Source organism: Fukomys damarensis, unplaced genomic scaffold, assembly GCF_012274545.1.
Source record: "Fukomys damarensis isolate Sample0158 unplaced genomic scaffold, DMR_v1.0_HiC HiC_scaffold_39, whole genome shotgun sequence".
NCBI classification, from domain to species: Eukaryota; Metazoa; Chordata; class Mammalia; order Rodentia; family Bathyergidae; genus Fukomys; species Fukomys damarensis.
The window spans coordinates 89,172,175-89,190,042 of NW_022900951.1; the positions used below are offsets into that span (position 1 = coordinate 89,172,175).

The window sequence follows — 17,868 nt, forward strand, 5'->3', positions numbered from 1 at the left end:
CCCCAAAAATATAAAATCCAAATTACTTCTGGACAAAAGCACCAAAGCATTTTGGACAATAGAGTCTCAATCTGAACTCTTAATTAGATCTAATTATTTATGTTATAGCCATTATAAATCACCTCAGATTTGGGACACAGAGATTGGAATTAGAGTCAGCCTCTCTGTGAGAAGAGTCAAAGAAATTGTGGCTATCCTTAATCTAATGCAGACATCAAGATTATTGCCTTCACGAGAGTTATGTCTTTAATCATTGCAATTAGGACTAAAAAGCAGGGTGCTGTGGAATACCTAGGATGGAAAAATCTAGGAAAAGAGAGGCTCAAAGACATGTGTACCATCCTTTCACACCAGAGGCTGTAGAGACCTGTCAGATCAGAGTGAGAAATATATTTTACTCTGACAGTTTGACAATGCCTGTCTCTATTCTCCTGCCTACCCAGTTCATCTCTTTCAAGCAAGTCAGGTAAAAAGCCTTATTCCTGTGGTAGAGACCATGTGTTCTTTCTTTCTTTATTTTTTTCTCTTTTTTTTTTTGGCTTTATGGATCATTCTCTCCAAAATAAAGAACACATCACAGACTATGGAGTCAACAGCACTGTCAAAATAAATGCCTATCCCATAGCACAGTACTCTGATATTTTTCAAAGATGGCCACCATTTACTAGGAGCCAAATATTGTGACAGCTACTTTAGTATAACTTCCATTATTCTTTTCCAACAAGGACCCCAAAGCAGATATTATTGCTATCCACATTTTACAGAGAAGGAACCTGACATACAACAAAGAAACTTTGCTCAGAGAGTTACGTACATGTCAAACCCTGGATGTGAGCTGAGATCTTTGACTTTAAAGCCTATGATGTTTCAGTGTGCAATGCTAACTCCCAAGGATCAAGCAACAAAAGTCCAGAGACTGGCTACCCAGGATACCTTTCTTTCATCAAATTCATCCACCCAAATAATACCTAATATGTGCCATGGATGCTTCCATACTGCAAGAATATAAAGAATATTGACGAAACATCTGAGAGAAAAAGGCATAATTGTAACTTCAGAATCCCCAAGCTTTGGCATTCCAAAGTATGACATTACCTCTACATCATAAAAAGAATCTTAAATTCTACTACATGTTCTGCTGCTGCTCCTGGAACCTCCATTTTGCAGAAGAAAGACTGTTAATACAGTTAGAACTATGTAGTATGTCTGGGTAGCTGATAAAAAAATGATCAAAGATCACACAGGTTTCAGTATTTGTCAGAAGGTTTCTAATATGAGGACATGATATTGGATAGTATGGGCAGAAAAGGTGGACAGGGGAGGGATAAAAGACACTTAATGAATTTGGAAAAATTAAAAGGTAGTTGAATAAAGGTGGCTGTGGGGTTTGATTCAGTAATCCTTTCAATTCTAGGTATTCACAGAATACAGAATCCAATGCATTGAAAAGGAGGGAGCTACAGCCTTCAGGAAGACATATGTTACAAGACAGAATTATTACTAAAGGAGGAGGATGTAAAGGAGAGAGAAATTGTAACAAAAATTAGTAAAATAAAGAAAAAATAACAATTTTGTGGTAAATGTGATTAAAAATATTGATATTAACAGTGAAAAATTGGATATGTTACCTCCAAGACTAAGAATAAGACAAAGGTTTATGCTTTTACAAGTTATATTCATGTTTGTCCTGTAAGTTCTTGCCAGGCAATTAGTTAAGGAAAAGAAACAAAATGTATCCAGATTGCAGAGGAAAAATTAAGCCATCTTTTTCTCAGATAATATATTAGAAAATATTATCCATTACATTTCATAAAAACATAAGATCCTAATGAGATAACTGACATTGAGAAATGGGGAGAACAAAGCTAAAGGTGTAGGGAAGGTGGCATGGGTAGGGGAAGGGTAATAAGGGAAAAGAAAAAAATGTGGGAAAATGAAAAGATGGAAATAAAGTGTTGTAAATGGGGAGGGGAGGAGGGGGTGAAGGGAGGGCAGGGACAAGGGGAGAAAATGAGAACCAAAACCTGGCATGTAGAGGTACAAGATCCCAACAATGAATGTAACTGCACTGTATCCCTAAAGTATACCAATAAATTCAATAAAAAAAAAAACATTTACTAACGTTTCAGGATAAAAGGTCAGTATACAAAAAGGGTGGGCAGGGATAAGGGGAAAAAATGAGAACCAAAACCTATCATGCACAGGTACAAGATCCCAATGATGAATGTGACTGTACTGTATACCTAAAATGTAACAATAAAATAACTGAGAAAAAAATCATTTGTATTTCGGGACACTAACAATCTGAAATCTAAAGATAAAAATTTTTAAACTATGTTAATTATCCTGATTTAAATATTCTACAATATACATGATTGATATCATCAGATTGTGTCCCACAAGTAAATGTACAGAGTCTGCCAAAAATGGTATACACACTTCAGGAAAAGAAAAATAAATAAATATTGTAGTACTAAATTTGTTGGGACATCATGAAAATCCTAATATGCATTTGGACAAAGCAGTCAGTTTAGGAGGACTCAGTGTCTGGTATATATTAAAGTATTCATACAAGTTTTTATTTTCCTGAAGTGTGTATATATTTGGGGATATCTATCTATCTGTCTATCTATATATACATACACACATATATGCATAATTATATATATTCAATTATATATGTTCAATTAAAATAAATTTCAAAATAAATACTTAAGGAATAAGTTTAACCAAAAATTTCTATACTGAAAATAACAAAATGTCATTGAGAAGAATTAACTATGACCTCACTAAATAGAAAATCATCTCAAATTCATAAATTGGAAAACAATATTGCAGTAGTAATATGACCTGAACTAATACATATCTATTGAGCACTATCCCTATTTTAAAAATATAAGCTGGATTTTGTGTAGGAATTGACAAACTTAACTGAAAATTCATATGGAAATGCAATAAACCCAAAATAGCCCAATAATTTTGAGGAAAAAGGGGCTCACTATACTAATTAACAGAGTGTGGTATTGTCATAGGAATAAGCATACTAAGCAAGGGAATAGAATCAAGAGTCAGACAAATAAACCAGTACTTTATGGAAAGTTGATTTTCGACAAGAGTATCAAAGATCGCTCCAATTGAAACCTTCTGAATATACTGTCAAAATTAAACACTTTCATACTTTATAGAGTATCAAGAAATTAAACTGCCAACCCACAAATTAGGAAAGAAAAACATTGCAAATAATATATCTGAAAAGGGTCTATTATCCAGAGTATATAGAACACTTTAAAAACTTAACAAAAAGGAAACAATCATAAAAGTAGATAAAAAACTTAAACTGACATTTCTTCATAGAAAAAAATATTAATAGCCAATAAGTACATGAAAAGATCCTTAAACTCATTAGTCAGTAGGGAAATGAAAATGAAAACCACAATGAGATATGGTGTCATATCCATAGGATGGCTATGATAAAAAATGAACAATAGGCTTTGGTGAAGATGTTAGGAAGCTAGAACATGTGTACATAGCTATTGGAAAAAAGCATGGCAGTTCCTCAAAAGGATTCCTCATGGAGTTACAATCTGACCCATCAATCCTGCTCCTTGAAACAAACCCCAAAATCAAAATGAATGCACACGTAAAATATGTACAATAATATCCATGTCAACAGTATTCTTAATAGTCAAAATGTGAAAGGAAAACCTGTATCCACCAACTAACAAATGGATAAAAATGCAGTATATCTAATAGCAAAGAATACCATTAAGCTATGGAAATCAACAAAATGCAAACATACACTACAGCATGGATAATCTTGAAAACATTATGTTAACTGAAAAAGGGTATTCAAAATATTTGCTATATGACTTAGTTGATATGAAATATCCAGAATAGTAGTTGCCAGGGGCTAAAAGCAGAAAGAATAGTGACTGACTACTAATGGATAGGGAGTTTATTTTTGTGTGGATGAAAATGTTCTCAAAACAGAGAGTGGGGATGATTATACAACCTTGTAAATACACCAATAAGCATTGCTTATACATTTATACAGGGCGAATTTGATGATATGTGAAGTATAATCAATAAAAGAATACATTTTTTAAATGTAGAAACATGTCTTACATCTGAGCAGAAATGTGTTTTCTCTTTAAAAAAAAAGCTTTCTCTAGTCCAGCTAACAAGGTCAATTATTTACTTTTTTTTGTCTTTATCACTTTCCCAAACTATTTCTTTATTCCATCCCTTGTGGTGGGATTGTTATATTCACAGTTATCTCTGCCTGAGTCAGAACACTGGACATTTTAGCCTCCAGACGTTCATGTTTTCTACATAACACTGCCCTCGTGTTATGTTTGTACAGAGAAAAACTCTTTCCTCCAAACATGGGACAGACAAGATTCAATAAAATAGTCTAAGACAACAAAGAGAAAGGGAGGCATTGGAGCACAGGCTATAAGTTGACAGGTGATCTCATTGTTACCAAGTCCTTCCCTACAAATGGGAATACTCAATGAAACCTATAAATTCCCTGTCTTTCTCTCTTCCATCATGATGGCATGGTAGGTTGGGGAAATATTTTGAAGTCTTCTAATTAGAGTCTAATACAGTTATATTATCAATTCATAATCATAATCCTAAGCTATACTAAGCGTTGGCAAAGAATGATCTAGTCTAGACCTGTATCTGTAAGTTGTTCTAAAAATAATAGCTCTTGCCATTAGGACCAATGTCTAACACTTAATCCTGTTTCCCTTGCTTCAAGTAAACTAAATCACCTCTAGTTATATCCTCATTGGAAATGATATGAGATATCGTTCACTTATACTTGGAAAAACACTAATAGTAGCTAGTATTTATTCAGAAGATGACACATCATGAGTTTCCTCAATACACAAAGTTGCTTCAAACTGGTCAAGCAAATCTAGGAACAAGTGCATAAATCACATGGAGAAAGAGTTCAAGAAGGAAAATTTACAGAAAACCCTTAGGAGTTATGGAGGCCAGATAAATTGACCAGACCACTATCTTCCACAAGCTAAAAGCACAAGAGATTCAGGCAAATACTACTAAGGAGCAGAGACTCCTCTAAGAAGTAAAGTATTGGAAAACATATTGCCCATCATGCTATCCCTCCCAGGACTCCTTACCTAACTGAAATTGATTGGAGACATTTCCACATGTTTGCATTATCTCTGGACTATTCCATCCTAAGGGATATAAGGCACAGCCTGAGCTTATCAGCAGTCCTGCAAAGAAAAACACATACACAGGCATAAAAAATATAACAGGTCTTTTGTCACCCCATACCCAGCCTGGACTAGCTCACCTCAAATGCTGCTTCCTTCACTCAGAACTTACAATTTCACTTTTATTCTAAATTTTTATGATAGTGTCCCACAATCATTTCTTTGCCATGTCACAGGTGGTGAAATGTAGTAGATAGTGGGAGGGACAACTCATTAAAAACGAGAGTAGTGAATGAGAAACTAGAGATATTAATAGCTAAGTGGATGAACATTAAGGCCATACTCAAGTGAAATAAATAGGACACACATGTAAATACCAAATATTTCTCTGTCGTGAAAAACTAAAAGTGTAAATAAGAATAAAAATTTTATAATTGATAATGTGAAATGGGAAAAAAGGTCCAAAGGGAAAGGGGAAGTGGGATGGATTGGGGAAAAAGAAAGAAGGGAATGGAATTAATATGAGAAATAATGGAAATAAAATCTTTGTAAGTAGGGAGGGATGGTGGTGTTGAAGGGAGGGCAGGGTAATGCGAAAGAAAAACCAAGATGGATTATGTAAAGGTACAAATTTCCAGTGACGAATGCCATTATATTTTATACTAAAATGTACCAATATACTTAAGGAAAAAATAGAGTAGTATTGGAGGTTGAGATAAAGCAATATATATTTAATGACCAAAGTACCTTGATAATAATTCATAAGGCTACATTGGCTTCTCCAACCTCTTCTAACTTGATCTTTTTTTATGGAGAATAACAGTGTAAGGATCACTATACTTTCCTAAAGTTAATCTTCTAAATGTCGTGTAACTCCATATAACCTGAAAATAGCCTCTGATGTAACTTCAAGTTAGTTGCCACATTAAAATCTACACAAAACATATGTGCTAAGTAGACTTCTGCCAGCTAAAACACTATTCCCTGTTCTTCAAAATATTGTTTCAGTTTCGAGCCAAGCATCACTCCCTTCTTTGGTTTCTAATACCTTCCACTGTGCCCCTTGTCCTTTTTCCCCTTTTGTTTGAGTCATTTAGCTACTATAGGGATGCTATCCTATATCTGTGGGATGTTAATGGTTATCTTACTCTTCCAACCAGAGATACAAATTTGGGACCACTTTCCAATAGTCTTCTAAGGGCAACTACCTCACCCATAGCTCTCTCTCTCTCTCTCTCTCTCTCTCTCTCTCTCTCTCTCTCTCTTATGGGCTAAATTCAATTATCCTATCTCTCCTTTAGCCACAGCAAAGTAGACCAAGCATTGGCATCTGACAAAAAAATGCAGCCAAATTCATTGATTGTCCAGTAATGGTTGACATTGTAGATGGCATGAAGACATGGGCTAGAAGAAATTCTTATTTCTGAACATTTTGGTCAAGAGACCTAGAGATGCTGAACTAATTAGTAGATAGCACACAAATTGTAAAAAACAAAACAAAACAAAGAAAAACACCAGAAAGTAGAATCAAGTCTGTGTAAAGCTGAAGCCAAGTTCCATCCAAAATTATTACTGTATATCTACTCTTGGTAAGCTAAGCAAACTGACTGATAGAGGGAAAGACAACAGAAAAAGGTGACATGAAGTAGACACAATACTCCTTACTGTCTGTGAAAGAGCTAAAAAGAAACCAAGATAGATGAATAAATGTTTACAGGCAGAAATGTAAGAAAAGGGAATTTCAGAAAGAAAAAAGAAACACCAGGAATAAAGCTAAGCAGAGTTTCTTATATTTTAGTGTGTACTAGAGACATACAGGAAAATGAGAAGACAAGTAGCTACATTTGATAAAGTGACTTTTGAATATCAAGATAGTAGTTATATTTTTGGAGACCAGAGAACATGCTCAGGGTATGAAAAGGGATTCAACTGTATGGATTCAACATATTCTATTTTGAAGCAAAGTAGTTTATACTTCTGAAATATTTCATAATATATTTTCAAAAGTAAATCAGCCTGAGAAGCTACATAAAATGCAGATCAGCAGGTCTCTGGCTCTTGGTCTAAGCCAAAGCACTAAAGAACCTGAATTAACAAACACCACAGGTAGTTTTATGCAAATGGTAGACCACTTCATGAAACGTTTTGATAGCATTTTTTTTCTTAAAGTAAAAAAGAAAAATTAGGAGCACCAATACATAAAACCTAATACTGGAAGGCAGACGCCCTGAATAATATTCTCTGCTATGCTCCAATTTACCACATGAATCTTTGCTAATAGGTTAATTTCATGAACTAACATTTCCCAAACAGAAATCTGACTTTTGTTAACCTTGCTCAACATAGTAGGGATAAATGATATGATATCTGGGAAACTGGAAATTCTAGGAAGTATATGGCTTTCAGAGAAGACTTTTTAACTGATACACAATGAATGAGTACAAAGTTACAATTAGGTGGAATAAGTTTGGGCATTGTATTACACTATAATAACTATAATAACTATAACTATTAAACATTTCAAAATAGCTAGAACATTGGGCTTTGAATGTTCTTACCACAAGAAAATGAGTAAGGTTTGAAATGATGGGTATGCTAATCAAATTGAGTTCATCATTACATAAAATATGCATGTTTTAAAAGATAATAGTTTTTTAAAACATGACACATTTCCTGCAATCAAATTCTCAGTATTCATCTACAGTGGCAATTTCCATTCAGCTTTAAGTACATAACATTAAGAACTTACATAGAAAAAAGCATTGCTTCATGTCTGAGTATGTTAAATTTTAACCCTTTAATAAAAATAAAATGTCCAGAATAGTGGTTCTCCTTTGCCTTGGGGAAAGAGAACACAACATACATTTCAAAACCAGGGAAATTTTTCAAAATGTGCATGTTTCCACCTGTTCCTGTGTACATCACAATGGAAAAGGAGATTGGAGAGTTGGGGAATTCGCATTCTTTTAAGCTCTCCAAGTGATTCCAATACATTTTCTGCTCTAGAAAGATTCTTGGCTTCCTTTAAGTAACCTGATCCAAGATCTTACACATTTTTCCTACCAAGTTCCTTATATGTACTTCTCACCTATTTATTCTTTGTTTAGCTCTCACTGAAGATAGAAGATAATTCACAAATATCTTGTATATGTATACACAAGGGAATGTGAATAAGGGTCATGTTCTCAGGGACCCAGGGCCAGCTGACTGGAAACCTCAGCATCCTCAGGAGTCAAAATAATCGCTTAGCCAGATGTTTTCTTCACCAGTTGGAGCAGGGCACAAAGGTCCCACTGGAAGGCTTTCTGGACCATATGCTTGTCTAGTGCGATAAGCTGCAGGTGCAGCAAATGGGACCCAAGGGCCCCATCAGGTCACCTTGCTGAATATGACTCAGGTCAGCAACTCTTTATTTCTTCCTTTCTCTTTCACTTCCCACAGCTCATCTCTGTGGACAGCTGCCAGACTAGGGAATAAGAGTCAGGTAGGGGGAGGAGGTAGTTCTTAATGGATACTCCATCTCTTCAGTGGTTTGGGGTCTGGCAGAGATAATCCAGATCTGAAACAAATTGTCTCCTCCCATGATGTATTTCATTTAATGGAATAGCTGGCCAGAAGTAGTCAGGCTTGGAGTAACAAAATCAGTTCCCCTCAGTTGAACAACAGGCTTAAACAGCTCTTTTGTATATGTCTTTTATCCATGAAGATCGAAAGAATGGAGCATTTGATTTGGAGCAGGTTTGGCTTCCTGCCACAGACAAAGCTCACATCTGAGGGTCAGACCCAAGATCTTCAAAAAGCCATAAGTAATGACATGTGCCAAGGGGCTCTTAGAAAATATGGTATATCCAATAGTCTTCCATTTCTTCATATCTGATATGCACTTGACAAACACACACCTCTAAAAAAGAGGCAGGAATCACTGTTAATTGTCTGGTATAACAGATGGGGAAGCTATGAAATTCTGCCAATCTATCTCAGTATCATTCCCTTGCCTGAGAATAAACCTGCTAGTATACACTTGTCTTGACCTTTTCCAGGACTACTGTGAAGTGGCCATTCATGCTTTTGTTTTGTTTTGTTTTTCTGGTACTGGGGATCAAACTTGGGACCTTGAACTTGTGAGTAGGTGGCGGAACCACTGGGCTAAATTCCTGGCCCAGCATTTCATTATTGAACTTGAAAGGCACTCATCTAAATGGAAACACTGTGACTATATACCTATGTTCAAGAGTCTTGGAGGGTATAGGAAGACAGAATCATTTAAGACTAAAATGTTATGCATGTTTGACATCCTTTTAAATGAAACCTGCCAATCAGCCAAATTTTTGTTTCACTCAGCTTGGGAATATCTAAATCCTCATTATCTTCTCACATCCTGCCTCAAAATTTTCATTGTATTTTTAGACCTAGGTAAGATAAACTAAAATGCAACTTATAAAAAACTATGAAGGATTTATGAGCCTTAAGCACAAAGAGGAAGAAAAGCCAGGCATAGAAGATCATTTTACTGATTGAAGTCTGATCGATCCTATTGTTTTTAGACTTCTGCTTCCTGACACTTAGTCCTTCCCCACTTTCTGCTAGAAATCTTAGAAATGCAAGTGAGGCTAAATTGTCACTCTCCCATCAAAAGAGAAGAGAGCTCACAGAGTAATGGCCCTGCATGGAACAGATATGAACTAACCAAGGTCTCACATGTCTAGTGTGCCCCAACATAGACAAGATATGGTTTTAACAATGCATTCATTCCTTCTATTCTTACTGAATGCCTGTCCTGTATCAGTCACTGATCTGGACCCTGGGGCTATAAGTATAAATTGTAAAGGACCATCACTCTTTCCTGTCAGTTAAGTGTCACTTGCTGAAACAATGTATCCACAGAAAAAGTGACTTATCTATAATACACCAAAGAATATAGGTGAATGGTGAACCTAAATCCAAATTGTGATACTGTATTAGGGACTTTACTGTCACTGGAACAAAATGCCTAACACAGAGAAGTTAAAAGATGAGAGGCTTATTTTGGCTCAGTGTTACAGATTATGGTCAGCTGGCTTCAAGAGAGAAAAGGCATGGTGGGGCCATTGTGGAAGAAAGGTGCTCAACAGATAGAAGACAGGAGAGACAAAGAGAGACAGAGAGAGAGAGAGAGAGAGAGAGAGAGCGAGAGAGAGAGAGAGAGACATTCCAGGTCATACCCTAGTGACCTGCCTAATCTGCCAAACCCCATGTTTGTACTCAAGAATTTTGGTGGGCATTATAGATCTAAAACATAGCATTCTTCCCTTACTTCCAAAAGGCTCACGTCTATCTCATGCAAAATACACTCAATATCTCTAAGAGTTGCCTGAGTCTTAACAGTTCAAGTGTTGCTGAGTCAGAGGCCTGCTCTATAGCAGCAGTGAGTATGTGCAGATCCCAGGAAGCAGTGGTGTGGTACAGACCAGTGTGGCTGCAGACAGATACCAGCCAGGGATTTGCCCCGACCCCAGAGGCAAGGGCACACCTATGCAGCCAAGGGCCCACCTGGAGAAGAGCTGTACAGGCCCACAAGCATCAGACAAATGCCTGCCCCTATACTCTTTCTGGCAGAGACCCTAGACAGAAGCATGCTCAGACAATAGGAACTGGAGTGCACAGCCCCCCAGCCAAAGGCCCTCTCAGACAACAGATACATAGAAGCCCCAGTAAGAGGCACACATAGATATCATCCCACATGTGCATAGGCCCCAGACAAAAGACTTCCCTTACAACAGGTGAGCTCAGGGATCCAGAAGGCCACCATTCTGAACCCAGGAATTATTGTACTGGTGAGCAGCAGAGAAAAGGCCTCTTTGTGGTTTGCTGAGAATAGAAGAACACTAGGTGAACAAAAAGTTGCCTGAACAAAGGCACAACAAGTTACACTTGCTGAAATGAGAAAACACATAAACAAGTCCAAAAACCAAACTTCCAGATAACCTAAGGGAACCCCAAAGGGAAACAAGATGGAACAATCTCATACTCTACTACATGGACTCCATGAACTGGCAACAAAAGAGAATCTGTGAAAAAATGAAATCACAACTAATTTCTGAGGAAACAGCAGAGATTGTGCCCATAGTGCAAGACATGGTTAATAAATCTAGAGCAGACACAGACAAAAAAAATAGAGGAGCTGAGGAACATGATCGAATCCCAACATAGGAGATATATGAAATTCATAAAACAGATGAAAACAGATTTCCAAGAGATTAAAAACCCCGTTGAAAGTTTGCAAAGTAGGATAAGCCAATGCAAAGACAGAATTTAAGATATAGAAGATAGGGTTGCAATTACTGACCAGGAAAAGAAAAATTTCTTAAAAATAGTAAGGGACCACGAGAAATCAGTCCAGCAGCTGCTAGACTATGCAATGAAGAATAATATAAGACTGTGGCTAGGGATTTAGCTCAGTGGTGCCACTGCCTCCCTCACAAGTGTAAGGTCCCAAGTTTGATCCCAGGTACCAAAACATATACAAACAAACAAGAATTATATAATACAGATCAGAGTCAATGAGGAAAAAGTAGAGAATATGGATGACATAAAAAAATTGTTCACAGAAATAATAACAGAAAATTTCCCAAGTAGGGGAAAACAACTTGACATATAAATAAGTAAGGCATACAGGACTCCAACTAGCCATGATAAAAAAAACCCCTAAAACATAAAATCCTATACGTAGGCTCTCCCTTCGCGCCCTCCTCCCCTCCCCATTTATAAACACTCTATTTCCATTTTTTCATTTTCTCGTATTTTTTCTTTTCCCAATAATGAATGTAACTGTACTGTATACCTAAAATGTACCAATAAACTCAAAAAATACTTATACATATTCATATAATATTTAAGATTCCAGAAACCCAATAGAAGAACAAAATTTTACAAGCAATTAGAGAAAATTAACAAATTATGTAAAAAGGAAAGCCTATAAGAATTACAGAAAACTTTTCAGCACAAACCCTCAAAGCAAGTAGAGCTTGAAGTATTGTATTTCAAGCCCTGAAGGGAAAGAGACTCCAACTGAGATCGATGTACCGTGCAAAAATATCTTTCAAAATTGCTGGACAAATTAGATACTTTCATGACAAAGAGCACCTGAGGAACTTCATGAATATCAAACCAGCACTCCAAAACATTTTAAACAATATCTTAGAAAAACACAATGAGAATCACAACTCCAGTTAGCCCAGCAGAATGAAACCATCAGGCATGACAAGAAATCAAGCACAAAGGGGTAGAATGCAATAAAAACAAAAAAAAATCATGAGAAGGATAACTCAGTACGTATCAGTTATAACCATCAGTGTTAATGGAGCAGGAGTAGCTATCCTCTTTGCAGATCAAGTGTAATTAAAACCAACATTGATAAAGAGAGGCAAAGGACACTGCATCCTTGTGATGGAAATAATGCAAGAGGAAAATATGACAATCTTAAATATACATATGCACCAAACACTAGTGTGCCCAACTATATAAAACAAATACTAATGGACATGAAAAATCAAATAAGCACTAACACAATAGAAGCAGCAGACCTCAATACCCCACTTTCACAAATAGATAGATCAACTAAACAGAAAATAAATAATGAAATACTAGAACACGATCAAACTCTTCAACACATGAATCTAACAGATGTTTACAGAGTGTTTCACCCCAAAAAATCAGAATACACATTCTTTTCAGCTGCACATGGGTTATTCTCCAAAATAGACCACATACTCACTCATAGAACATGTCTAAGCAAGTGCAAAGGAATTGAAGTTATCCCCTGTATATTATCAGACCATAATGCAATGAATTTGAGAATCAGTAGCAAAAGAAACCACAATTTCATAAACAAATAGAAATTGAACAATACACTTCTGAATAAGCAATGGCTCACAGAGGATATTAAACAAGAAATCAGATAGTTCCTACAACTAAATGACAATGACAATACAACATATCTGAATCTAAGGGACACAACCACAGCAGTCTTATAAGGTAGAGTTCACAGCAGTGAATAGAAAACTCATATTAGAAAAACAGAGAGAGAACAACTAAAGAAACTGATACTCAAACTCAAGCTTCTAGAAAAAGAAGAGCAGGACAAATCCAAATTCATACAAAGGAGAAAATTATAAAGATCAGAGCAGAAATCAATGTCATGGAAACTAACAGAATGATTAAAAAAAAAACAAACAAAGAAACCAAGGGTTGTTTCTTCAAAAGAATAAACAAAATTGACAAAACCTTAGTCAACCTTAACAAAAAAGGAAATAAAGGCCCCAATCCATGCAATTAGGAGTGAAATTACAATGGACCCAGCAGAAATCCTGAAAATCATTAATATCTACTTTTAGAATCTATATACCAATAAGATGGAAAATACAGAAGAAATGGACAAATTCATAGATACATACGGATTACCAATGTAGAATGAAGATGACCGAAAATTCTAAACAACCAAATATCAATCCATGAAATGGAAAACATAATAAAAACTTACCAACTAAGACAAGCGTGGGTTCTAATGGCTTCACTGCTGAACTCTATAAGATATTTAGATAGGAACTATTCCCACTACCATTTAAACTCTTCCATGAAATTGAAAGAGAAACAATATTCCCAAATTCATTCCTGGAAGCAAGCATCATATTGATCACCAAAGCAGAGAAAGACCCAACTGAAAAAGAGAACTACAGGCCAATCTCAGTGATGAACATAGATACAAAAATCCTTAATAAAATACTTGCAAATAGATTGCAGAAGATCATCAATAAAATCATACACCCTGACCATGTTGGATTCATCCCAGGGATGCAGGGATGATTCAACACACACAAATTAATAAAGGTAATACATTATATTAATAGATCCAAGGACAAAAACCATATGGTAATCTCAACAGATGCAGAAAAAGCCTTTAACAAAACAACACATATTTATGATTAAAAACCCTACAGAAAATTGGAAAAAATGGTCTCTACTTCAATCTGACAAAAGCCATCGATGAAAAATGAACAGTCAATATGATACTAAATGGTAAAAAATTGTACTCTTTCACACTAAAAACAGGAACAAGACAAGGATGTCCACTTCTGTTCAATTTAGTCTTGGAAAACTTAGCCATGACAATTAGACAAGAAAAAGAAATAAAAGGAATAAAGATAGGAAATGAAGAAGTCAAATTGTCATTATTTGCAAATGACATGATACTCTATTTAGAAGACCCCAAGAACTCCACCAAAAGTCTTCTAGAGTTAATAATCAAATTCAGTAAAGTAGATGGATGCAAGGTCAACAAGCAAAAATCAATAGGTTTCATATACACAGAAAACAGAGTCACTGAGAGAGAAATGGGGCAAATAATTCCTTTCAGAATAGCATCCAAAAACTTGAAATACTGAGGAATCACCTAACAAAAGAAATAAAAGATTTCTACTCTGAAAACTACAGCACTTTAAAAAAATAGATTGAAAAGATATCAGAAAATGAAAAGACATCCCTTGCTCCTGGGTAGGAAGAACAAGTGTAAAGAAAATGGACATACTTCCAAAACTCCTATATAGGTTAAATGCAATCCCAATTGAAATCCTAGGAGGATACTTCACAGACCTTGAAAAAACAATCCAAAAATTCATTTGGAACAAGAAGATACCTAGAATAACATAAGCAATTCTAGGAAATCAAGACAAAGTATGGGGTATCACATTTCCCAACTTGAAACTCTACCACAAAGCTACTGTGATAAAACAGCATGGTACTGGCAAATAAACACACCAGAGGAGCAGTAAAACAGATTAGAAGATGCAGAAGCAACTCCAGACACACTCAGCCGCCTCATCTTCAACAAACATGCCAAACAACCTCACTGGAGGGAAGACAGTCTCTTTAATAAATGGTGCTGGAAAAACCGGTTTCAACTTTCCAAAGACTAAAACTAGACCTATATCTCTCACCATGAAATAAATTACAACCAAAATGGACTAAAGATCTAAATATTAAAAGAGAAACACTAAACCAACTGGAAGAGTGGTTGGGTAGAACTCTTGAAGACACTGGTGTAGGAAAAGTTTTTATGAACATAATCTCAGTTTCCCATGAACAAGGACAAACAATCAACAAGTGGGATCTCTTCTTCTTAAAGCACTTCTGAACAGCAAGTGAAAGCAACAACAGTGTTAAAAGACAAACCATAATATGGAAAAAAATTTTCACCAGCTGTTCCTCAAGGGTTTACTATCTAGAATATAAAAAGAACTTAAAAAATCAGACCTCTCAAATTTAAAGACCTAATCTAAAAATGGACATCTGAAATGAACAGTCATTTATCAGAAAAGCTAGAAATAGCAAATAAACATATGAAAAAATATTCAACATCACTGGTCATTTGAGAGATGCAAAAGAAAACAAATCTGAGATTCCACCTCACCCCAAAAAGAAAGGCTGCTATCAAAAAATCAATCAATAACAAATGCTGGCAGGGTTGTAAGGAAAGAGGAGCCCTGTTTCACTGCTGGTGAGAGTGTAGACTGTTTCAACCACTGTGGAAATAAATATGGAGATACCTCAAAGAACTAGGATTGGAAATTCTATTTGACCTAGATGTTCCCATGCTTGGTATCTTCCACAAAGAAATAAAAGTATCATACACCGGGATATATGTGCATGCATGTTCATAGCAGCACAATTTGTAACAGCTAAAACTTGGAAGCAGCCCAAATGCCCATCAATGGGAATATATATAAAGGGAATATGTTTTTTTAATAAAATGCTGTACTATTCAGCCATAAAAAATGAGAAATTAGAGATATTTATATCTAAATGGATGCACGTTGAGGTGATACTCTTCAGTGAAGTAAACAGGATACACATTTGTAAATATCAAATAGTTTCTCCAGTGTGAGAAACTGAAAGTACAATAAGGACTAAGAGGAGAGCCACGCCTACTCTCGATCCAGCTGCCATCACTCAAGAGCCGGGAAGGTAGCTGCGTGGGTGACCTGAACCCCTATAACCTCCCCCCCGCACTCTCAGACCTCCTGACTGTGCCAGTTTTTGGACCCACTCTGCAGAGGCAGAGGTGGTCATCAAGGGTATTTTTCTGAGTTCCCAACTTTGAACATCTTTAAAGAAAGGGTGTGGGAAACGTGTAATAGAACGTTGTGGAGTTCAACCATTCAGAAGGTTGGGGAACTCAATCTGGGCCTTTCAGCCCGAGGTCAGTCAGCATCATGGGGTTCAGCCATCAGCTAACTGAGACCAGGGGTCTTGCATCCTCGCTCTCTCTGAGCCATTAAATGGTAAATACACTATATTGAAATTTTGTTCACTGCAGACATGTTTTGTACTGCTTCTTGATTTCAATTTCATTCAAATGATTTAAGGGTGATAGACTAGTGACTACCACAGGTGCTCAATGTCCAAGTTGTGCTTGATCTTAATGTGTTGCTGATTGTAACAGTTGGGATAAAGCATTGCGGATGATTTGATGAGCTGTTTCTCTGATGTCATGAAGATGAGAATGTCTGTGGGTCATTAGAGACACAGAAGCTAGGGCTCAAATATATCAGGAAGATTTGGGTAATAACCCAGAGATTAAACCAAGGACAGTCCGACAACAAAAATAAAAATGAGAAAACAAGCAAGACATAAGGACAGACTTCCAGTCCATCAATGGCAAACAGTAGGGCAAATGAGGATGAAAAGGCCAACAATGAACCACCAGGACACCCTGAACTCAAAACACAGGAAGTAACAAAACAGATCAATCAGGCTCTAGAAAAATTCAAAACAAAAATAATTTCCCAGATAACCATAGAGATAGTGAGCAAAATGGAAGTTGTGATAAGAGACTCTAGAGCAGAAACTGACAAAAAAATAGATGAGCTCAGGAACATGATAGAAGCCATGAAGGCCCAGCATAAGAAAGAAATGAAAAAATAAATGCCCAACATAGGAAGGAAATGGAATCCATAAAACAGATTCAAACAGATAGCCAGGAGATTAAACAATCCATAGAAAGTGTACGCAACAGAATAAAAGAATGCGAAGATAGACTCTCAGATATAGAAGATAAGATTGTAGTCAGTGACCATGAAAAGAGAGGTCTCTTAAAAACAGTAAGAGATCATGAGAAATCGATCCAACAACTCCTAGATGATGCAAAGAAGAATAATATAAGACTGATAGGAATACATGAAGTAGCAGGAGAAATTACAAATGACTTTAAAAAGCTGTTCACAGAATTAATGACAGAAAACTTCCCAAACAGAGGGGAAGAATTTGACATTAAGATAACTGAGGCATATAGGACCCCAACTAGCTACAATCAAACAAAATCTACACATAGACATATAATAATCAAGATCCCAGAAACCCAACAGAAGAACAAAATACTACAAGCAGTAAGAGAAAAGAAACAAATCACATACAAAGGAAAGCCCATCAGAATCACAGCAGACCTTTCAACACAAACCCTTGGGGCAAGGAGAGCCTGGAATGAGATACTTCAAGTACTAAAAGAGAACAACCTCCAACCTAGACTGATGTGTCCAGCAAAACTCTCTTTCAAAATGGAGGGGGAAATAAGACACTTCCATGACAAAGAACACCTGAGAAACTACATGAATACCAAACCAGCACTACAAGCAATTCTAAACAAGAT

At 36.2% G+C, this 17,868-nt stretch overlaps 1 protein-coding gene across 1 annotated transcript in view; it reads right to left on the reverse strand.

Annotated features, from left to right (window-relative positions):
- Lhfpl1 (LHFPL tetraspan subfamily member 1) overlaps positions 1–17,868 on the reverse strand; it is a 73,241-nt gene that overhangs the window by 31,076 nt on the left and 24,297 nt on the right. The window contains exon 3 of the mRNA XM_010603094.2: positions 5,151–5,249. Coding sequence (XP_010601396.1) covers positions 5,151–5,249 — 99 coding nt within the window. The remainder of the gene's footprint in view (positions 1–5,150; positions 5,250–17,868) is intronic.